This window comes from Phalacrocorax carbo, chromosome 6 (genome assembly GCF_963921805.1).
Source record: "Phalacrocorax carbo chromosome 6, bPhaCar2.1, whole genome shotgun sequence".
Lineage (NCBI taxonomy): Eukaryota > Metazoa > Chordata > Aves > Suliformes > Phalacrocoracidae > Phalacrocorax > Phalacrocorax carbo.
In genome coordinates, this window is record NC_087518.1 from 32,067,888 (window position 1) to 32,090,773 (window position 22,886).

At 42.2% G+C, this 22,886-nt stretch overlaps 1 protein-coding gene across 3 annotated transcripts in view; it reads left to right on the forward strand.

The window, feature by feature from the left end:
• The window catches only part of RASAL2 (RAS protein activator like 2), a 191,748-nt gene that overhangs the window by 27,417 nt on the left and 141,445 nt on the right, over window positions 1-22,886 (forward strand). Inside the window, exon 1 of one of the 3 annotated variants that reach the window (XM_064454462.1) lies at window positions 12,702-12,765. The exons of the other annotated variants lie outside the window; for them this stretch is intronic. Within the exon in view, the coding sequence (XP_064310532.1) occupies window positions 12,717-12,765 (49 nt within the window). The 5' untranslated portion in view covers window positions 12,702-12,716. Of the gene's footprint in view, window positions 1-12,701; window positions 12,766-22,886 lie in introns of those variants that run through there. 3 annotated transcript variants of the gene reach the window in all.

Genomic DNA, 22,886 nt, shown 5'->3' on the forward strand with positions numbered 1-22,886 from the left:
CTGATGTACTTCTAAATGCGGCCTGTGTGAAATGAAGTTCTTTGTAGTGTAATTTTTTGTTTTAAATAGCATGATTTATTATTCCATAAGTAGGTGATTTCTCATTGCTGATAACCACCTGGCTAGTTTTCCCTTCTGCCATTGGAGTTCCCTTGCAATAACAACGTTTCCTTTCAAAATACCGTTGATTGAGTTGTAGCCCCTTGGGGGGCTGTATTTAGACTCTCTCTTAATAGATCAGTTCGTTCATGTAATTACCGATCTCCGACAGAGTAGCTTCTGTAGCTCAGTGCACATTATCGCTTTACATTTGCTCTCTGTGAATTGCAGGACAACCCTTCATGCTTGGCAAGGAGTTTACGGCTCTGAAAAAACAAAGAAACCATTTTGTAGCTCCCAATAGACCTTTTAATAAATTTTAGCAAGTTCCATTTATCCGTGAGATAGTAGGAAAATATTTTCCTGCCTGTGTCATGACTTCATTGACTTGAAATTACACGTTTTGCTGTAAGCCGAAGTGCCCCTCCTGCTGGGATGTGTGTGTTGCTGTCGTTGGCACTCGGAGTAATGAGTTAACTCCCACCTGTGTTGGGAAAGGGCTTCACCAAAAATCCTCAGTGAAGCATCATACATGAAGCTGTACCTGGCTTTACCTGTACCTGCAGTTTGCTCAAGGGAAGACTGGCGGTGTTAGAGGCAGAATTTTTTTCTGAGGCTTTTTCTATGATTTTAGTTCTGTTTCAGCATTATGGAGCGGTATGAATGAAGTGGTGTGGAGACCGAGAGAAAGGCTTTGTGGTTTTTAGGAGCAGCAACTGTGCAAGCAAACTTAATTTGGCAGTCTTAAGTCCGTTGGTGTTTTTCCAACTTTACCCCTCAGCTGTTGCTAACTGCATTGCAGAGGACTCTGTAATCTAGCAATTTCTCATTGTCTCCAGTCTCTGCCATTTATAAGTTGGGATTCAGATTGCATAGCAGATTAAGTGAGCATTCCCTTTTATTTTTAATTTTAATACAAGTATATCCTCAAGTCTTTGGAAAAATATACCTGGCGCTTACTAGCCTGAGGATACGTGCTATTAGCTGAGATGAAAAATACCTGTATGATCTTGTCCCATATGGTTTTATAGGAAAGAAACAGTTATGTACACTTCATTTATTCTACTACCTGTATTTCATCTCTTCTCCCAACACCCAAAACAACCAGCCTAGCTTTATTCTCTCTCTACTTCCTCCTCTCTCATTTCCTTTATGTATAGTTCATGGTATATCTTATCCTGTCTCATTTGTCTGCTTCCCTTCCTTACCCCCCCCCACCCCCCCCCATGGAGCAGTGTGCCATCTTGCTGATTTTTGTATCAAAATTCATATCCTTTTGATAGTGAAGTTCTTTATGATATCTTTTACCTGCACTCTTTTTCAGTCCGTGGGAGAATTAGAAAGGTTTCCAGCACCTGCCACTTAGAGGCCAAGCTCTTTCTTCTCTCTCTGCCAAGGGGACGAACCCTACTGTCCCCTCACTCAACTTCTAAGTTTGTACTTTATTCGGGAGAATAAGGAGGATTCTGGAGAATGCACAAGATGTTTTGTGGGTTTCACTTGCCCTGCCCCTGCTCCCTAAAAACCATTTTGCAGAAATTCTTCTAGCTGGTTATTGACCCATCAGTGGTGAATTAGCATTTGAAACCATTCTTTGAGGGTCCAAAGTGCCTTTTGCCTTTCATGAAAATGGTATCCCAGAGCTGTTTTACACTTGTGGGTAAGGCTTCTCTTTCAGTAAATTTTTAGCTGTGTATTGCTTCCACTGGTTGCGGTCCAACAGCTTGTCAGTCTGCCTTACCCCCTCTTATTAAAACTTGGGCAACTTTGGCAAAACACTCAGCTACACCCTGATGTTTTTCAGCCGACTGTTGACTCACAGTTACACTCTCACAAAAGCAATGAGTGGTCGAGTCAACTCTGCTTCAATAAACAAGGTAACTGTTGCTGATGCATAAAGGTATTCCTCATTCCTTCAGTAAAATGAGCATCTTTTTCATAAATGCTACCCCTTCTTCATGCTTTCACCCTCTCCAGACAAACTTTTGCAGAGGAGGAAAGAGAGAAAGGTTAGTGGGTTGTTTTCTTGCTAGGTAGCTACTAATCGTAGTTCAAGCAAAAGCGCAGGACTACAAGCACATAGGAGGGGAAAATTCACTAATTTTCTTTCAGTAACACAGCTGGAATCTGGTGTGAAGATGTGATTTGCTTTTTTGGGCTACAATATCTTGTAGCTTTTTTCCTCTCACCTACTCTAAAATACAAGTGCCATGGCAGAGGTGTGCGTATGCTCATGTAAAGATCTCTTCAGGAAAGCAGATGACGAAGAGTTGTGCAAAACAATTGAAAACAACTGCCTTTCTGTTCCACTAAAGGAAAGACAATTGCTTCATTAAACTACGCATTTGGACTTTCACACAGCCAATGTATAAATTCACAATTTTTCAAAAATGGCAGTTTTGATTCCCATGATGGCATGGGACTGAAATGCTCATTTGAGGTTTTGTTGAGGAAAAGCACATTCCTTTGCGTGGGGATTGCCATGGGCTTTTAGGGTTATTTCAGAGAGCAAATTACAAGATTCTCATGTGGTTCTGAACTCTTCTGTTGTTCTTATGAATGTGCTCAAATTTAGGGATTAAGAGTGGGTTTCTGGCAGCTGTCTGCCAACTGCAAAAGCGTACAATCTGGTGTGTAGTCACAGTGATTAAAAATGTCTGGTCTGCAGCAGGGGAAGAGGGAGATCCCAGGAGGAGAAAGGCAGAGACTGGCCAGTTTCTTCTGCTGTCCTGGAGGAGGACTCGAGGAGCCCAGCCTCTCTCATGCTCCCAAATTCCTGCTGGCATGGTCGCTCCAGGTCTAGGAGGGTGGCTCCGCACCGTCCTCTCCTGCAAGCCCAAGGTCCCTTTTGTGGACCACACCCTGAGCACGGTTCTGGTTATTATGTGCTGGAGCGGTTTCATAATATGCCTAAACCAGTATCGCAGCTGGCTGCCACCAGAAGTTTTTTCCCCTCTTTTACTGGCTGCAGAGCTTAGTAGTCCTTTTTATTGAAGTTCTGGGGATGGAGGGTAGAGGGATGCTCCAGTACTGAGGAGCAACTTGAGTCAGCTGGTGGGTGAATGGAGGTCACTCTTTTCCTTGCGAAGGAGGCAAGCTGCTCCGTGGCCATGAGCTGTCTCAAGGATGTAGTTGCCTGGAAAGGTGACAAGCGTTGGAGCTGGGGAGGCAAAAGGGCTGGTACCTCTTGCATTTTTTGAACTTGACCTGAAGACTCAGGGGACTGTTTAATATTTTAAGAGCTGTGAGAATTATTTTAAACACATGAGAGGGAGACATTGTCACCTATTGAGAAAGTTGTTTTATTATTTTTTAAATGGTTGTTTTGGTTGGCTGACCTTCTTGGTAAAGAAAACCTTTATGTTAAAGATTTATGTCTGCATCCTACTCCGAAGATATTGACACCTGCCATAACCCTCTTCCAGACTTCAGGAATTAGCAATAAGGCTGCAAATGAGTAAGTTTGATGTCACTGAGGGTACCTGAGAATGATGCAGGTGGGTATCTTTGAGGCTCTTCTACCTTGCAGACTAGACAAAGCTCCAATTACTGTCAGTTACTTTCATTTTACTGCATGTTTTGTTTTTTATAAAGATAAGGTAGTTTACTAACACAGTAATAGCACTATTTTTTTAGTTGAATGTGGCAATATCCTACAGTATAATAGGTAATTTATTAGCATACTAGTGAATTATGCACTGTTTATGCAGAGCACCAATAAGTAAGGTATGTGAGGAAGCCCTTGTTTTGTCTTTTTTAGTACCCTTTGGCTGGAGATTCCCCTCTGAAATGAGGGGCACAAGGTAAGGTGAGGTCTGACACTTACTTTTTTTTTTTTTTTGCGCATTGTTGCTGACAAAAAAAAAAATCATTAATCTTGCCTCCCAGCAGAGCCAGTGGCAAGAACTGGGAACAGTCCTGTGGTTACAGTGATCAGTAGTGAGATGGATGTTCTGCAGGTGCAGACAGCATTTCCTCCCTGTGCTGAGAATAGGGCTATAAAAATACACTTCTGACTCCTATATGCACCCCAAAATTATTTTTCTAGAGAGATGCCATGTACATCTGTTTACACTGGGCTAAGGACCGCAGAATCCTGCGTGAGGACCAGGAGAGTATGTAAAGAAAAAAAATGTAATTTCTTCTGTTTTCTCCTCACTTAATCTGTTGTAGATATTTGATCCTTTTCTAGCTTCCCATCCTCAGTCTCCCTGACTTCCCCCTTCTATTCTTTCCTCCCTTGCTTCTTTTAAATATGTGGTTTGATTAGGAAGCTGTAATCTTTGTTGTTCATTTCATTTAAAAACACCTTAACCTGCAGAATGAACCACTGGCTGTTTCTCATTTGGTTTCCAATAAATTTCCTGTTTGTCTGGATTGTGGGTTATTCGCTCAACAGTTAACAGAGGCAATTAGGCTGCTGAAAACTCCTTGCTCTCAGATCTGCCAGGCTGGCGCATATGGCTGCGTGTCAGCCACAAAGGCTTTCCCCCTTCACTGGTAATGGCATAATTTGTGCAGTTCTTTTTCATCTTTCATTTCAGATTTCCCATCTTCTGAATTTAGCTTCTTGTCTTTTTCTTTTTTGTCTAGCCCAAATTACAGCTCCAAAGCAGTCTTTAGCATGTCTTTCCTTGCACGTTTATGCAGAAAATTGTCTGTCTCCCAGGGGGCAATGGGAGAGGAGAGAACAATCTGCAAATTTTCCCCTTATCAAAACCTTTCATTGACAAAATCTAAACCTCACTCTTCTTCACAGACTTTTTTTTTTTTTAGTGCGCCTTATAATACTGGATAGACTCCAACAAAGCTAATTTGTTCATCAAGGATGTTGTGCTAGAGCTGAGAAACACTTGTCACAGTGAAAGCTTATATTTTGGGGGGATTTTTTTTGCCTAATCCTTGCAGGTTTTGTGCATAGGTGGAACAAGCACTTGCACGCATTAGCAGACTGCCTGTAGCTGCTGAGATTGCCCTGCGGTTCCCAACAACTGCTTCTCTAAGGACATCATGGGATACCCCCTTCTAGACTCACCATACTTGACCTCCACATCCCTCTATTGGAGGACCTGGCTTCATCCTCCTCTCCTCTTTTTTCCTTCTCCTCTCTTACTATGAAGCGTGCAATCATGGGTAAGAGAAGCTGCAGGGAGAAAGGGACTTCTTCCAGTGGAGGTAGGTTGCTGGTGAAGAAAGGGAGACCTGTCTGGGGGAAGGAGCCTGAGGTTTGGGGTGGGGGAAGAAAAAAAGAGACAAAACAGCTCTTAGAAACCTCAGCGAGGACTGTACCACACGTGTTCAGACCTCCACAGCCATGGTGAACAGATTGTTGAGGGGAAGATGAACTTCAGTCCTGTACTGAGAACTTGCTGAGCTGCTTGTGGAAAGTACAATATTGCAGACAGTAAAATGTAGATGAAATAATGGGCTCTGCTCTGTTTTAGAGAATTCATGCTGCATGCAGGAAAGGGTGACTCCATGTTTCCAAATTCTTTTTACAATGTTTTTTCATCCTATCAAGAGTTATTAGACACACTTGTTTTTGACATCTTGGATTCAAGAAGACAGTATGTCATTTTATCAGCACATTTCTGGAAGTGTATATGGTTCTCCCCACACACCACCACCCCACCACCCCCCCGCTATAGATGTTTTGTAAAGCATTATTGTCATATCAGTCACAGCAGCATTAATAATGCCTGCGGCTACTGAGAATTTCCCTGTGTTTCAAATTTTGCTAAAGCAAACCAGAGACATGGAGCTGCTGTTGGCATTTAGACACAGAAGATAAATATACTTCTCCCAAATAAAGACCGTCTCTGGAGACAAATTTATAGCAATCTCCCATGTAGCTCAGTGCCCTTTTCCCTGGCTGTCTTGACTCCTAGTTAATGTGCAGAGAGATGTGGTACTGAAGAGGCTTAAAAAAGTTCAATTTTTTGGTTAGATGACTTTTTCCAGATTGGACACAGTTTGCAGGAGTGGGAGGTGGGGAATTGGTGAATATCTGTAGAGATAAACTTTTTAAAAAATGAACATGTAAATGTGTTTTTTTATTAAAAATACAATCCAGGAGATCTTTCGTCTGTGGGGTTGTGGGGTTTTTGTTGGTTTTGGTTTTTTGTTTGTTTTTGTTGTTGCTGCTGGTTTTCTTTTTTAAAGAAAGTCTTTGAATGCAGACTGTGTAAATACTTTGAGAATGATCACAACTATTAATGCTTCATTGATTTCCTCCATTGACTTGGCTCTTAGATATTTAATCTCTTCTTTTTAGAAAGTGTGTGTGTTTCTGTTTCAAAAGCAGCCTCCCACTGCCCTTTGCATAGTGGGAAGCATCTCCCACTGGCTTTGTCACTTTGCCAGTCTTGAGACTATGCTGTCAAGGGTGGTTGAACACTTTGGACTTTTCCTGTCCTTCTGCTGGAGTTGGCGGAGTTGGGGAGCAGACTCCCCCATTGCATACTCAGCTTTGTGCCTGGACGTGGCCATCTGAGCCAATTTAATCTGTCTTGCCTGACCAGTGCATGCCATGATCCCACGGCTTCATTGCCAAACCTATGGCGGGAGCTCTCTGAAAGGAATCACGGTGGTCTCCTGGATATTCCCTGTCCTGCGTGCTTTTTTTCTGTACCTCCTGTCTCTTATGCCAGTTGTAATCATGTTTTTTAGATGGTCACTGGTGATGAAGTTTTTTCATTGTAATGGCTCTTAGAAAGAATTGCATCTGTTTTACAGAGTTCTGTAATAATTCTGGTTTTAAGAATAAGTTTCCCTTAAAAAAAAAAAAAAAACCCGAACAATAAAATCTTAGAAATGAGACATGATCAGCTTTTTTAGGGTCTGCACAGGGACTGTGTTTTTGAACTTCTGAAATGACTTGTTAAGTTGAACGCCTGAGAAACAAAGTGATTTGACTCATTTGTTATATTTAGTATCATTACCTACTGCATTAGGTTCCGTTTTCTTCTGAGCAATAATGTTTTTGGTCAGGAAGGTTAACAGGGAAAACGCCCAGCAGAAGGCATTTGTGTGCTTATCAGAGGGCAAATGCATGGAAAACATCAGGTCACTGTGCTGGGTGTCAACTTTTCTTCCCCCCCCCCCCCCCCCCCCCCCTTTTTTTTTTTTTAAGAGTCTGTACAAGGAGAGGTATTCAAGGGTGGGGAGAGGATGTCCTTCCTTTTTGGTGAAGCCTGTAAAACTGGAGGTGCTAGTGGATCCTTAGTACAAATGTGACCTCAAATCACAACACCGTCTTTGTCTTGATCCAGAATCACATGTCATAAATGTATGAGATTCCAAACTTAAGATATGTCATAGGATCCTAGTTACCCAAAATTATAATTTCTCTGGTTTTGAGTACATTTCTAATTGATACAAACATTCTGAGTACTGGTTTTATATGTAATATTAAAAATATGATTGATCTTATCTTTTTGTTAGGAACAAGCTTTTACTACATCTTTCCGTAATCCACATGGCAAACAAAGGGTAAATGCCCAGTTTTAAGGAACTGCTTTTGAAGCTTTAGACTAAAGCATTAAACTTCTGAAGATTGTTTGAAAGTCCTAGCTGCCAAGAGAGCCATAAACTTGGGCAGGCTCAGCTTGGGAAGCTGCATGACTCCTTGCATTTCTGGAACCAGGTGAGGAGCTGTAATCAGCTTTCACCACGGAAGTATAAAATATACACCATTAAATTTGGTGTGTAACAGGTGAAAGCCCCTAATATTGGGGAGGTGGTGTTGAAAATCAAAGGGAGTGGAAGAGTTTGAGCATGGTTGTGCTGCTCTGAAGCCTGTGTGCTGCTCTCTGGTCTCCCTATTCCCGTCTACATATATTACAGTGTTGTTAACCCCTTGGAAGAGGTTTTCTGGGATAAAATGACCAGACTCCTCCTCTTACGTGACCTTAGATACCACATTCAAGACAATCTTTCTCCTAATGGGGTGTGAGAAGCAGCAGAGCTGCTATCATATTTTTCCCTTTCTGAAAACATGAAGGCCTGTGACTCCTCAGAGTGCAGTTGGTGGAAGCAGCAATGTTTTCTTTCCCTTGCTCCCAACCGGTCTGAACGCGGGGTATGCTATTTTTATTATGTGGAACCCCCTCCATAACCAGGCTGAGGAGCCTCTGCTGCCTCAAGTAATCACTCTTTAAATTGATACAAATTCAAGGCATTGTGCAGTGTCTTGCAGCATCTCCCGAGATTGCCCATGATAATCGCATCATCCTACCGAGGAACCCCTGTTAATATTCATGTGGTAATTGTTTCAAGTACTTGGCAGGGATGAGGGCGTTAATGTGAAGCCTTCTTTGGTTGACGCATATTAAAGAAATGATTTGTGTTTTGTACTGTAGCAGTGATTTCATTACACTTGAACAATGAAATTCTGGATGTCTTTCAGTAGATGTGCACATAAACACTTGTATTAAGGCAGTTAGCTGTGATATTGGACTACATGAACTTCATGTTATCACAGAATCACAGAAAATCACAGAATGGTAGGGGTTGGAAGGGACCTCTGGAGATCATCTTATCCAACCCCCCTGCTTGAGCAGGGGGCACAGGAATGCATCCAGGGGGCTTTTGAATGTCTCCAGGGATGGAGACTCCACAACCTCCCGGGGCAGCCTGTGCCACTGCTCTGTCACCCTCACAGGAAAGGAGTTTTTTCTCATATTGAGGTGGAACTTCCTATGTTCCAGCTTGTGCCCAATGACAGGACAAGGGGCAATGGGCTCTACTGAAAAGAGCCTAGTCCCATCATCCTGACACCCACCCTTCAGATATTTATAGGTATTAATGAAATCCCCCCTCAGTCTTCTCTTCTCCAGGCTAAACAAACCCAGGTCTCTCAGCCTTTCCTCATAAGGGAGATGCTGCAGCCCCCTGATCATCTTGGTAGCTCTCTGCTGGACTTGCTCAAGCAGTTCCCTGTTCTTCTTGAACTGGGGGCCCCAGAACTGGATGCAGTACTCCAGATGTGGTCTCACCAGGGCAGAGTAGAGGAGGAGGAAGAGGATAACCTCTCTCAATCTGCTGGCCACACTCCATTTAATGCATCCCAGGATACTGTTGGCCTTCTTGTCCACAAGGGCACAGTGCTGGCTCAGGGTCAGCTTGTTGACCACCAGCACTCCCAGGTCCTTCTCAACAGAGCCACTTTCCGGTAGTTCAGCCCCCAACGTGTACTGGTGCATGGGGTTGTTCCTCCCCAGGTGCAGGACCTTGCACTTGTTCTGTTGAACTTCATGAGGTTCCCCTCAGCCCAGCTCTCCAGCCTGTCCAGGTCTCATTGGATGGCAGCACGGCCTTCCGGCATATCAGCCACTCCTCCCAGCGTGGTATCATCAGCAAACTTGCTGAGGTTACACTCTATCCCATCACCCAGGACATTGATGAATATGTTGAACAGGACTGGACCCAGCACAGACCCCTGGTGGACGCCACTAGTAACAGGCCTCCATCCAGACTCTGCTCCATTGATCACGACCCTCTGAGTTCTGTTGTTGAGACAGTTCTTAATCCACCTCACTGTCCACTCATCCAACCCACACTTCCTTAGCTTGCCTGTGGGGATGCTATGGGAGACAGTTATCTTGTGTACAGATCAGTTTCCCAAAAGGGGCTTGCATGGTGTTGGTGCTGGTCAAAGGTGAGCTTCCTGACCTCTCAAGGGCTACCCAAGAGGTTGGCGATAGTCCTGCACTGTCCCTGGATGTGCTCATGTATATGGACATAAGTGTCCAGGCACAGTCCTGCAATTTGGAATATGTCTGTGGTATACATCTGTGTGGCGGGGCAGTCTTAAGTCCAAGTGATGTGGACTCAGTTTTGTTGTTGGAGACGGTTGATTGGTGTTGGGTTTGTGGTGCCTTTTTTTTTTTTTTTTTTTTTTTTTTTTTTTTTTTTGAATCATCACGTTAGAGGTTAATCACAGGGCCCACTTGAAAGATCAGCAGGGGTTGCCAGAACGGCAACTTGCCTGACCAATTCCCTGCTTAGTATCTTGGGGCTGTGGGGAGAGAAGACTGAGAGGTGAGCCAATGTCTGGATGAAGACTTCTGGCAGGGCATGGGACTACTGCTGCTGGTCAAGCGAAGGGGCGCAAGCATGGAGGGATGCTTTCTCAGTCAAACTCCTACATGCTAGCATGTCGTTTCTGGTTAAATGGAAATGAAGGTTTGAAACTGTGTCCAGTTCTTCTGTAATGAAGTGTTGCTTTTTAAGCTTGGATAGTGGAACAAGAAGAAGCCGCCCTTTGGCAGAAGACTACTGGGCTTGCACACTGCTTGCCCTGTGCTCCGCTGCTTCTCTGTAATTGGACTTCTCTCCCTTATGTGGAGGGTTGTTGTGAAATTTGTCCCGTGTACCCTAGGAAGATTCATGTCAAGTTTGATTTTAAGAGTAGCTCTATCTCTTTTTCCACCCCAGCCCCCTGATCTCACAGTTACGTGCCTTGAGGGGTAGCAGCAATTTAATTTTACTTTACTTTTGTGAGAATTTGGTTTGTCTTGAAAGACAGGGTGGAAAGAGAAGGGGAAGAGATGGACTGTGGAATCTGTGGTTGCTGTATTAAGAGAGTAAGGAAAAATGGGGGATCTTTTAGTAGCCAACTTTGCAAGGCAGTAATAAAAAGGACGTTTGTTGAATAGTTGCAGATCTTTCAGTGTTTCAGCTTCGATGAAGTAAAGCTCTTTTATGAGATAAGTGGTCTTTGATAGAAAGATAAATAACACACATCTGTCTGAAAAGGCGTAAGATGGCAGCTTTTTCAGACAGGCACTTCTTATTATCTTGGGGCTAAGTATTGCCAAGCTGCAGCTTCTCTTCACTCAGCCTTTTGTGCTGGCCACTGTGCAACTTAGTTTGAGAAACCACACAGTAGTCAAGCACTATTTCATTAGCATTGTCAGTAAAGATACTGGTTGCTGAAGATCCCAGACCAAGAACTACTGTAACATTGGTATACTTTCAGAGATAAGGAACAGTTTCCAGTGCCGCAAAGCCACATGCACCTCAGCCTTTCCTGCCATAGGTGGCTGGGGAGAAGCCCACCAGAACTGCATTTTCCAGCAGCTGGGCTGCTGCGAGCAGAAAGGTTGCTATGGCTGTGTCCTGGCCAAGGGTGAGGATAGTCACCGTTTGGCTGATCCTTGGTGACTGATGAAAGCTGCCCTGTCCATCCTTCCTTTTCATTTCTTCCAGGGGTGATTTGATGCAGCAGGCCTCCCTGATAGTAGCAGACTTGCAGGTTTGGAGGGCTGCTGCTGCAGCCTGTTGCAACAGGAGAGGATGGGCAGTGGTCTGTGTCTGGCTCGCTCCCTCTGCAGACCAGGTAGGATGCTTTCCAGAGCCACCCAGCTTGGCACAGTCTGCAGCAGGACATCTGCGAGGGCAGCAAAAGGGAGAAGCGGCTGCTGCCACCTCTCATGGCCTCTGCTTGCCCTTGCTCACCCTGCCTGCCAAGGACATGGGCCTGCTGGAGATTCAGTGGAGCAGTCAAGGCCATCATTGTCTTCCTTTGGAGCATTTTGGGCCAGGAGAGCTTCACCTGGTTGCTCTTTTATCTGTCAAGAGAGCGTTTGTTGCCAGCAATGAGGCAAATGTTAGAGCCCTCTGGATCTGGGCGAAAGGGTTTGGTGGAATGTCTAATGCATGCTGGTGGTGTGTTCTCCAGTTTGCTCAGAGGTGGAGCTGCCATGAGTTAAATGCCCCCAAATGGTGGAGAAAACCTGTTGAAGACTAAAGGAACCTGAAGGTATGTGGGGTGTGGTGGAGATCTCTCAAAACACAAGTGGCCTGTTTATGAAACACTCTCAGAAAGGATGGACTCCTGCCTAATCCCTGCACACACATGCACTCATGCCAAGCTGAACTTGCTCCCGAGAGCTGGTGGCTGCTTGTGAGGCAGGGCTGGTAGCCCTGGCCACATGCTCTGACCCAGACATGAGCTTAGCATCCTTCCCCTGCTCGTTCATGGCACCTACACTGCAAGGTGCAGGAGTTGTAGCTGGCAATGCCTCTTCTGGGGCTTGTTTCTGCATCTGCCTCCCCCTTCTTTGCCTTCTGTCCCCGGATCAACATGAACAGTTCTCAGGTCTTTCGTCCAGGCATTCGGACGCTTCGCACTGGAAATCCAGGAGACCTCTGCAGAGGAGGAAGCAGCGTCTCCTGTTTGCTTGAGTTATTCTATCACAACAATGGCTTCAGAATTTGCCTAATTTAAAAGCTAGTTTTAATCTGATGGGAAGATGTTTGTGTATTTAAAATAGTTATTCCTTGCTGGAGCCACTCCCTTCTTTTGTCCTTCTCTGCTGGACTTTTCAGCTTCACTTAGCTAATATGCAGTGCTTGTTTACAGCAGAGATACTGGAGCATGAAGAAGGAAGTTGGTCCGTTTAATATTGATTTGGTTCCAAGCTTCCTGTGCGTGCACGCGCGTGTGTGTGTGTTTTCAGCCTTGTTCATCCAGACGCTGTGCAGCCTCAGTAGAAAAAGCGAAGGGGCCGGGGCCGGCAGAGACGCAGAGACTAGATGCAGGCGTTTTTTTTTAACTTTTCCACCTGGTTTGGTCCTGAGCAGGTTTAGACAACGCGGGTAAAAATTCCGGTATGGCAAGCCTGGTGAGGAAGGTGCTAGTGCAGACAAAGCCATTGAGTGGTGAGTATGAGAAACATCTTGCCCAATGATGACTGATCATAAAGTGTTGGTTTAGGTGCCTAGGAGGAGAAATGTGGTAGCAGGCAGAGAGCTGTTGAGTATTGTTGTTATTTTCATCTTCCATTTCCAGTGTGAGATGGTTGTCAAGAAATGCCAAAACCTTTGTCCATAGAGAGGATGGTTATCCAGAGAAATGCCATAGTTACGGGGCATGGTTGCTTTTAAAGTCCTCCTCAACCTGTCCCGGGATTTCTGCCTCAGCAGACCATATAAGTAGGATGGCTTTTAGTTTGGGAGGTTTTGGGGAGAGTGGGGAGCTTGCAAGAGACAGGCGTTTCAGGAGCAAACAGACTGTTGTGTCAGTTGTGAATGTACCGAACGGTGGGATTGAGAAGAAAACAATGCTAGTAAGCTGTAGGAGAAACAATTTTATTGCTTTATTTTTGTTCTTCTGATTTAAGTACCTAACTGGATTTCAGTAAGGTGCTCTTCTCTTGCAGTGGCTACAGAAATTGTCATCAGCAGTGTTGCATATTTTGGATTTTAAAATATTCCAGTAGCAGCACCAGCCTGTGCCTGGGGTTTTTCATTTAAATTTATGGTGTTTATTCAGCTCTTAATTGTGCAAATTAGAATAATTATGGAGTGTGATTATATGTGTACCCGGTGAGTGTTTTTAAGAGGCTGGCTCAAGTTTCAGGAATTTATTTTATTAGCCTGGTGTCTTTCTGGTGCAAGCGTCCTTTTTTCATGCTGCTGTTCTGCAAAGCAAACATCATAAACTGCCGCAGCAGGAAGCAATTTTTGCAGCGGCATATCTGAGTGAATCAATCTTTAATAGGGGTGAAGACTCTTCAATAACTTGTGCTAATTAGGGCTGATTTGGTGAGTTATCAGAGACTGACGCAGCCCTCCTCAAGCAGAGCAACTTCTCTCTGCGCTAGGGTTTGATAAGGACAGGAGGGCACAATATGAGCTGTTGTGGCAAGGTTTGTGCAAGTGCCAATTTTATCAACGTATAAACTTTAATGAAAGGGTGTTCTTGGAAAGTAGGACTTTTATGTGAGTTACTGGCTGCTGCTAATCTCTCCCACGGCTGCAACTGAGCATGAATTTGGGGAGGGGACAGTTCAGGCAGAGACATAAGCACTGTCTCTTGCATAGAAGTTATGGACTGGATGTGCAAAGTTGCTTTGGCCTTTGCTGGGAGAGAGACCTTGTTGGCAAATGCTATTCCCTTCTAGCCCAAACTTACTAGTCCCTCTTTGCTCGCTCAAGACTTCTCAGAAACCGTGAATTTCTGCCTCTAGGAAAAACAGAGGTATCACTAGAAACTGAGTAATCGCCTTGATTACGTTGAGAGGCGTGGCGGGACAAATATAGGAAACTGAGGAGATCTCCCTGCTCTCTCTGGAAATAACTTGGGACTTTGGGCAAATTAACCAGTCTTTACAAAAAGAAACTGAGTGAAAATAAATAAATAAATAAATATATTTCATTGCTTCAGAGATAAAGAGATTGGAATGATTCAGATGAAGTTTCACTTGAGGAAAAAAAAAAGTCAGTCTGAGAATTAATGTAGAGGGTTTTTAGAAAAGTCTAGCAGATATTAAATGACTAAATCATACGTTTACCTTGCACAGGTTTCTTCAGAGAAGTTTTAGCCCATCAATGTTTGAAAGCACAGGCCTTTGATGAGGGAAACATAACCAATAGGGAAACATATAATAATCATTGGCTTAACTTTCAGCATGATTTCAGAATCTCTGGAGAGGTTTTTTTTTATAGTTAAATCTCATTTACACTGTGGGGATGTGTGTTAAATGCAGGTTGTTTTTAAAATACCTGCAGGATTAGGTTAGGAAGTTCAGGATGCTAGGGGAGTGGTATGTGAAATGCAGCTGGTGGGAGGGTGATGCCAGAGGAGGCATACCCATTGAAAAACTGTTTGGATAAGGTGTATAGATACAGTTCTGCCCCACGGAGGTGTGTGCTTGAAGCCAGTTTGATTTCTTCATTTAGGGAGGTAGGGTGCTGAGACCTCAGTTCTATAACCCCAGCCTACTGCAAGGATTTTCATAATAGTGAGTGGATAAAAGGAACACTGCAGTGAGTGATCAGATGGAAAAAGAAATGGCACAGGAAGGAAACGTTATAAAGAAGCATGAAGGACCCTTGCAGTATTTATTTTCCGGTGTTTAAAGTATGGGGAGCAGCAAGAATATAGATCTACCTACACCTTACCACATGTAATTCTGGCAGAAGAAAAGTCTGCAGCAAACTAGGCTGATGAGCATTTTGTCTTTACGATGTATGATCTGTGTCTGACTACCACTGTTCTTTATTTAACTCTTCTCATGCCATTAGAAAAAAATCTTTTTTTTCATTCTTAGCTCCTAGGGAGACATTTACTTACAGGATATCTGAAAGTGATCTTGGGTTTGCGTGTTCCAAATTTATATATTTGCTTAGCCACCAACAACTTGCAGCAGCTTTCAGAGATTTCAGGATTAATGAACTAAATGAAAGAACATCTGTCTTTAGAAGGGACTTCTAAGTAGTGACTTCTGCATAAGAATAGACGTGGTCAGAGGCTATTTCAGCAAGAGTTACATTCCACTTTGAGACAGTTGTTTTTTTAATGATCCCTCTGTAAAAATATGTTTAAGGTTGGTTATGGTAGAGAACTTGTGAACCCTTCCTGAAGTGGTGGTGAAATCCTAAGGTTTTGATCTTTATTTAAACCAAAAAGATTATAAAAAGTCAAGGTCAAAGTAGGCAAATGGCATTTTGCCAGCTTAACAAATTGTATTGTATTCATCTCCTCTCCTGAGATCCCTCTTACTTTTAAAATACGTTTAATTTGCCTGTCTTCTGGACTGCAGGAGAAAATGCAAATGGTTTTTTTTGGATTTGAGATAAACTGACATTAGCTGAAGCCATGCCCTAGCTGAAGAGACATTTAAGTCAAGTGAAATAGGCTCTTCTTTAACATCATTGTCGGCCTTATAAAATATAAAAATACAAACTGTATAGAAAACTCAACACATTAAAGAACAGCAAAGTAGTAAAAACTTAGAAAGAATGACTTAGCTAAGCAGTATCCTTTGTTTTCGAACTATATGCTGCATTTCCTTTTAGTTAACGTTTGCAATGACACCCATTATTTCAGCTGCATCACCACAAACGATGCTGCCATATCATCTGAAGGTTGTGCAAGATGATGTTGGATGCAAGAAGCTGTTAAATGAAAGCTGTCACATCAAAGCTCTCAAATAGCAGAAAAGTAACAGCCTTAATGGTTGCATCATCTTAACATTACTTTCCTTTGGCACGTAAATAACGGTAGTCTAACAGGAATCTCTGGTACCTTGGAGGACTTTTTTTAAGCGTGAGGAATATCTTGTATCTGCCACTGCTGAGGATGATGCACCGGGGACCTTTACAGTAAATGGCCATACATAAAATAGCATAGATTTTCAAGCCAGTAGACGCTAAGCTGTCATATCAGAACGGCATGGCTAAGGGAGCTTCAGTATTAATTTAATCACCTGGGTGCAGTGACATTTATGCTGCCAGTTCAAGTGAGCGTGCTGTAGAACATATTTACTAACAGAAGCATCTCACTTAATGAAAAACTTGCATTAGAGGTGTTGGTAATACATCTAAGTCTAATGTGGATTTAGTAATGCTGTATTCTTCTGTCATGGAGCCATCAGAATCCTGTCTTCAGAAAGTCTTTTAATGTTCTTAAAAATCTGTTTAAAAATAATGTGGCATTACCTTCTATATTCATTGTTCTTATAAACCTAGCTAAGCACAGAATAGTGTGTGTCATTTCCTCTGGAGACAGATAATTGCAGTAGGGAGAGGAAATTGAGCAGTGTATAGTGCAAAATCTTAAATAGTGTGTATAGGTTCCTATTTCTGCTAACTGGGAACTTAATATATCTTCTTAATTTTTGAAATAATGAGAACATTTTAGCCTCTAAAAAGCAAAGTTGTAATTAGTAATAAATCATTTAGTATTACTGTCTCTGAAGATACCTCATGTTAAAAGTAATATCTTCCCTGTTCTTTATATCCCTGTATCTCCTCTTCGCTACAAATAACCAAGGGTCTGCAACAAGGCTGCTTGTATTTTTCCATAGTCGCTTTTCTTTGTGGAAGTAAATTTGCAGTCCCTTTCTGACATGACAAAATAGGGTATTTCTTTATTCCCAGAGTGCAAGTCATATTCTCTGACAATTCTGCAGACCAGGCTTTCCTTTCTAGCTCTGCAATAGATTCGGGCTTAGATTCTCCACAAGGTAATTATGAGTTCCACATTTTCCAGCTTCAAGAACTGGACTAATAATACTCTTTAGTATCCTCTCTGTGTTTTTGCTTTGAGGGTTCAATAGACAGAGCACTCTGTCAATGGGTATTTCTGAGTTTGGACATCTGTGTGTTCCCCTCCATCACACGCTGTAGATATCCTGACTGTTTTGGGACAGGCTTTTTTTTTTTTTAGCGATCGATAGGCATTTTCCAGAGAATTAATTCCAAAGTGAATTAAGCTGTACCAGAGAAAAGCCACTGAATGGAAAAGTTTTTTTTTTTAAATTATACATGTTAAATTATCTTAATTGTGGAATATAATCAGTTTTTTAATATCCCTGCGTTTATCCACCTTAACTTCGCAGAGGGTAGTTGTAATATGAGCCGTGACATGAAGTTGTTTTGCCTTCCGCTAACCAGCTCTCCACTACTACCACTATGTAAATAAACACCAATTATTGCTGACGGTGTAAACACTTAAAGCATTTGGATTCACTTGTCAGTATATTCTGCTGTTACCATGATTAAATTTGCAATCCTGAGGGTTGTTATCAGGTAACAATAAGGGAGAGAATTAGTTTTGAAAATGAGATTTCCAGTCTTTGTAGAGCCTGACAGGAGATAAAAAATTTGATGATAGTTTAGGTAGAAGGAAGAGTGAATTTAAACTTTGAGTTCAGTTAATGCTGAAACTTGCTTTGGGGCTGAAAGTTAAAATTAGGCTAGTCAGAAGTAGTACAAACATTAATTTCCTGCTTGTGTCTGTAGATTTTAAAGCTTTAAAAGTCCCTCTATGAATCTTTTGATATTGCCAGTTACTTTCTGGGACAATCACAGGCAGTGACTAGTTCTTCTCTGAGCTAAATCCAGCTTTTTCCTGAGTGAGTGCTCAAAAATAACTACACTTGCTAAATTACAGCTTTCTAGCTGTCAGATTTCAAGAGCCCTGCATCCATCGTCAAATTTGTATGGCCAGGTAATGGCAGCGTTACACCTATCTATGTCAGAAGCAGCTGCAGTGGAATTTCTTTGCTGCTTCTTTACTCCTTCTGGAATCCCTGAAGTTAAGATCTTGATAATAAATACATGTTTCTTCCTTTTCTTCCTTTCCCCTTTGTTTCTATGTCATGTTTCCCCTCTTACTCCTGGCTCTAAATATCTGAGCTTTAAATATACATTTACTGCTCCTTTTTCTTTAGCAAGAAACTGTTGTGTGTCACTAACCTCTTTTGTATTGCTGCATTGGTTTTTCATTCTGCTTAATTTTCCCAGTAGTGTAGTTTGGCTTCTGTTATTTTACTAGGAATCCTTGCAATTAATTATATTGCATATAATAGGAAAAGAATGTGAGAGCTGTGATCATCCTCCCTGCTGCCCCCAGCTTGGGTGGGATTACCCAGGAATTGCCACCATTTAGTTCACTCAGAAATTCCCTTAACTATCTAGTACAAAATTTAGAGATCTTAATGGTAACAGAGCTGAAGGTGTATTTTAATATTCCTCTCATTGCCAACTTTAAAAAGTGTTAAAAAGAGAAAATTTTAAATTAGCGTTGGAATACATTTTTTTTTTTTGCGTTCTTAAGTCTATGAACTGTAATTCGTTTGATAGTCTAGAGTTGTGATTGTAGGAAGGACTTTCAAAAATGGACTGAAAGTAGAGGTGCAGGTGGTTGAACTCTCCTGTTAACTTGAGTGATGTGCAATCTCTTAATATCCCTATAGATTGTAATGGATATGGAGTATTCAGCTGTAAAGAATACTGTGAATACAATAGGAAAGCTTGTATGATTTAATGGTTGTGTTTGATAGTTGTTACATGGGAAAAGCAGAGCAGAGAGTAAGTGGAAAAAGCAACTGAAAAAAACCCAGTAGGGTAGAAGAATGAAAGACAGGAATAAACCCAACTTTTTCCAGTGAATGTGACAAAAAGGTTCTGCATAAGGAATTGATGTGCAATCATGTCTGTATAAATCTTGCACTATTTCTGGAAAATTTTTGTAGACTTAAAATTCCACTGTAGATTGATTTCAGTAACAAAGTCAGTATAAGAGGTATTTGTCTGTCTTCCCACCTCTACTACAGCTTCCTCGGATGTGCTGCCTTAAACTGCCTTCAGTCACCGATGTGAAAGGTTTTAAACAGCTCAGAACAACGAAATGCTCCCACAAGATCACTTCATAGCCAGAGCTTCTGCAGGGTACAACAGCAGCCTGGTGCGAGCAATGCGTTTTGGATTTGCTTGTGTGTGTTTGTACTTCTGCGATCCAGGATGTCCAAGTAAATATCAAGTTGATTCTCTCTGGACTTGACAGGGTTAACAATCCTCCTTCTGTCAAGCTGACCGCTGCAACTTTGCAAACTCGGCCTCTGCGTACCTGAATTTCCAAACCACTAAGATATTCTAAATTGGATGTATGTTCTATGGTTTGAACGTGGTTTAGTGGTTTGGCACAAAGTGTGAACTTTTGTTCACTTGACAAAAAAAAAATGCTTAATTTAGGCACACGGAAAGTTTGCAAAATGGTTGGGCTTTGGGGGGAGAGTGTGGGAGATCTTATGCCCTGTGTTGTGAGTACACAGTGAATCATGGTATCTGCTCTGAGAAACCATTCTTCTCAGCTGGTTGGGGAACATCTTTCTGTGTATGGAGGAAAGCAAGTACGAAAATACAGGAAAAAAGAGCTCATATCTTCTGGGCACAGGAAACAGAGCCTCAGAAGAGACCTTGTTAAGATACCTTTTTATATATATAAAGAGTGTATAAGGCTTATTTTAAATATCAGCAATTAAACCTGTCTTAAGTGTAAAAGCAATGATGTTTTTACTGTAGGACAGCAAATATCTATAGTGCTATCAGCTCTTTTCAAGCACTTTGATACCAAGAATTTCTTGGTGATCTGTGAGAGCCTGAGTCAAAAAGTTGGATGGCAGGACACTCCCCATGGTGACGTCGCTGTGTCTGGTAGATGAATATATCACTCTCTGCAGAAGTTCAGTGAAGTTATGTGTGATACAAGCTGAGACCTGAGACTTCTTGCTAATTTAAGAATTAGCTATTCTAAACCTTTTTACTGAAAAAAGTAATCAAAATGGTCCTAAAAACTAACCTGTCTTACACACTTTCTATTCTGGCTCCTGTGTTCATCACTTGTGAGAAGTTCAGAAGTAGATTTGACAGGTCAGTTTAAAACACTAATACATGCATTGAAAAGTCCCCCCCACCCCCGACCAAACCACAACTTATTAAACTCCTAAGGTGATTTGTTAAGGCTTATCTTGAGGATTGTCTATTTATATTTAATTGCAGCAAATTATATTCCTTGAGGGCTTTACTTTTTAAGAAGATAAGCTCTGATTTATCCCCTTCTTTTTCCTCTGCTCCAGTTCATTCTGGAGTAATAATAAGTTTCATTCTGTCAGTTTTTTAGATAGTCAAGAAGATAAAAGAAGGACTTGATATACTTGACAGCTTTTCAGAGAGGAGGAGCTTGATTTTGTTATGGTTTCAGCTGTCCTCATGTCCCTACATGTGTATCTACACAGGGGGTTGATTTTTGGCCTATGTTGCTGGAGATCATGCTAACTGCATGATGGTAAAACCATGCGTCTTGTCCCCGAGTCGCAAAATCGTGTGTTAATCCTGTGCCACCAGAGCCTTTTAGCATGAAGCTATTTGTGCATTGCTGTGCTGTTGGGATGCAGGAGGGCAGACCCACTCTGAAGCAGGAGCCCAAAGTATGGTTGGAAAGGAGACTTTTAAGTATGGTTTGCCACCTTTCCTACTTTTCCTGCTCCTGGTGTGAGCAGGAGCAGAGCTAACTGGATCCCTGTCCCCTTTGCCCCTGCGCCCTACAGCGGGGTTGCAAGTAGGGAGAGAGTTGTTCTGAGCTCTGGGATCTTTTCCTTCCATCATTCCTTCCTTTTTAACCATCTCTACCGTAAAATTCTTCCAGCTGGTGATGGTAAGAGGAGAGCCTCATTGGCTTTTGCAGGAGGCCTGGCCAGCTCATCTTTGTTTTAGAGATGAGAAGTGTAGGAGGAACTTCAGGGCCCTTAGACCTGATCTGGGTTTTCATAGTTAAAAAGATTGATGCATTAGTATTGGATAAGAAGTTGCACGTTACCCAAACAACTAGTATAGCACCAAGTTTATGCAGAGTTGACCTGCAGGGCTTTTTGTCTCTAGCATTTCTTTGAGATCTGACATTGGCATTATCCTGCTCCATCCTCGCTTGCTGTGAAGTGAGGAGGGAACAGGAAGTGAAGACCTTGTATTCGTCTAATGTGGTGGTGTTGGGAATGCCAAATTGAGAGGATTTCCTGGCCTTTCTTGTTTTTTTTTGAAAGAAGAAAACAAAACTTTAAGATTTAAAAAAAAAAAAAAAAAAATCCTTGTTCTGTCTGCCTCTTGCCCTGCCACTCCCAACCACTTCTGCCTTGTGTATTGCCATCCCGGAGCGGAATGTTTCCAGGCTACTTTTTGAAGATATTTATAAACAAGTTGAGCTCCATATGTTAGGTTTTTTTTCCCAAATGATTTCTTTACTGTAAGGCATTGTACTTCTGTATAATTGATCTATGCATGGCAACTTACATCTAGGGAGGGAAGCTGCAAATGGGCTTGGCCTGTGCCATGCAGGCATGGAGAAAGGAAATAAAAGAATAGTTTGACAATAACTTTAGCAATGACAGCTGGGGAGAGAAACTTGTTAAAAAAAATACAAGTTAGTTCTAACCTGTTTTGAAACAATAAGAATAAATGTGCTACATAACTGTTACAAACTAAAATAGAGCAGGGAATAGCAGGTGCCAATGTCTCTCCTGTAGGCTCGGCCTGCCCAGCAAAATTGAGCTTTTCTTTTATAAATATCAATAGCTCAAGAAGGGCAAAGGCACTTCATCATAAGTATTTTTAGCAAGAAGGAAAAAAAGCATTTGAGTGGTTTTCCTTCCCATACGTTATGGTTATAAATCGCATTACATTGGTATGCTTCAAAACAAATCAAGGTTTCAGGTTCAGTGTCCGCAGTGTGTAGATTTTGTTTCCTAACACAAAAGGGGTGAATTCTTCTTGTTCCTATGTGGTTTGGGGAAAGAGGGAATGTATGGCTGGATATATGTTGCAGTCAGGAATATCTGTGGTGGAAAAGCATCAGCCACAGCAGGGTGGGGGGAGCAAATGCCCTGCCATGTCCCATGTAAGAAGATTAGGTTAATACTGCAGCATGGACTTAGCAAAAATTAGAAAGGATAATGCTGCATTAATTCACACAGGTCAAGTTTCTGTAGCACAATGACAGAATAAAGCTAGTAATAGTCTAAAAATATAACCCTGGGTAAAAGAACTTTCTCCTCTTCCTTTTTCCTCATTCCCCCTCCTCCCCTTATTTCTTGCTTGGGCACCCGAAGTTGGAAACTTAGAATGGGTTTTGAAAGGGATTTTTGTTCTATCCCTCATGCCTTCATTTAAAAAAATATTTTTTTAAAAAATCCCTGTTTCTGTAGCTGTGACTCAGTCCTGCGGTGCCTATCTGCCTTTTGTCAGGCATGGGGCTGTCTGGGGGAAGCAGAGTGCGCACATACCCAAACTGTGATGCAAGCTTTGAAATTGCACCAAGTGCACTCATAGCATCAAATGTGCCGGATCACGCTGCGTTTCCAGTAACAGCCAGAGCTCTCTTGGCTCTGAGTGGGAAAGTGGTCATGCAGCCTGAAAAGGGGAGAGAGGCCAAATTGCACATTCATTTGGATAATTAGGTAAACAGTAAATATGAGAAGTCTGTCTCCTACTCAAATGCC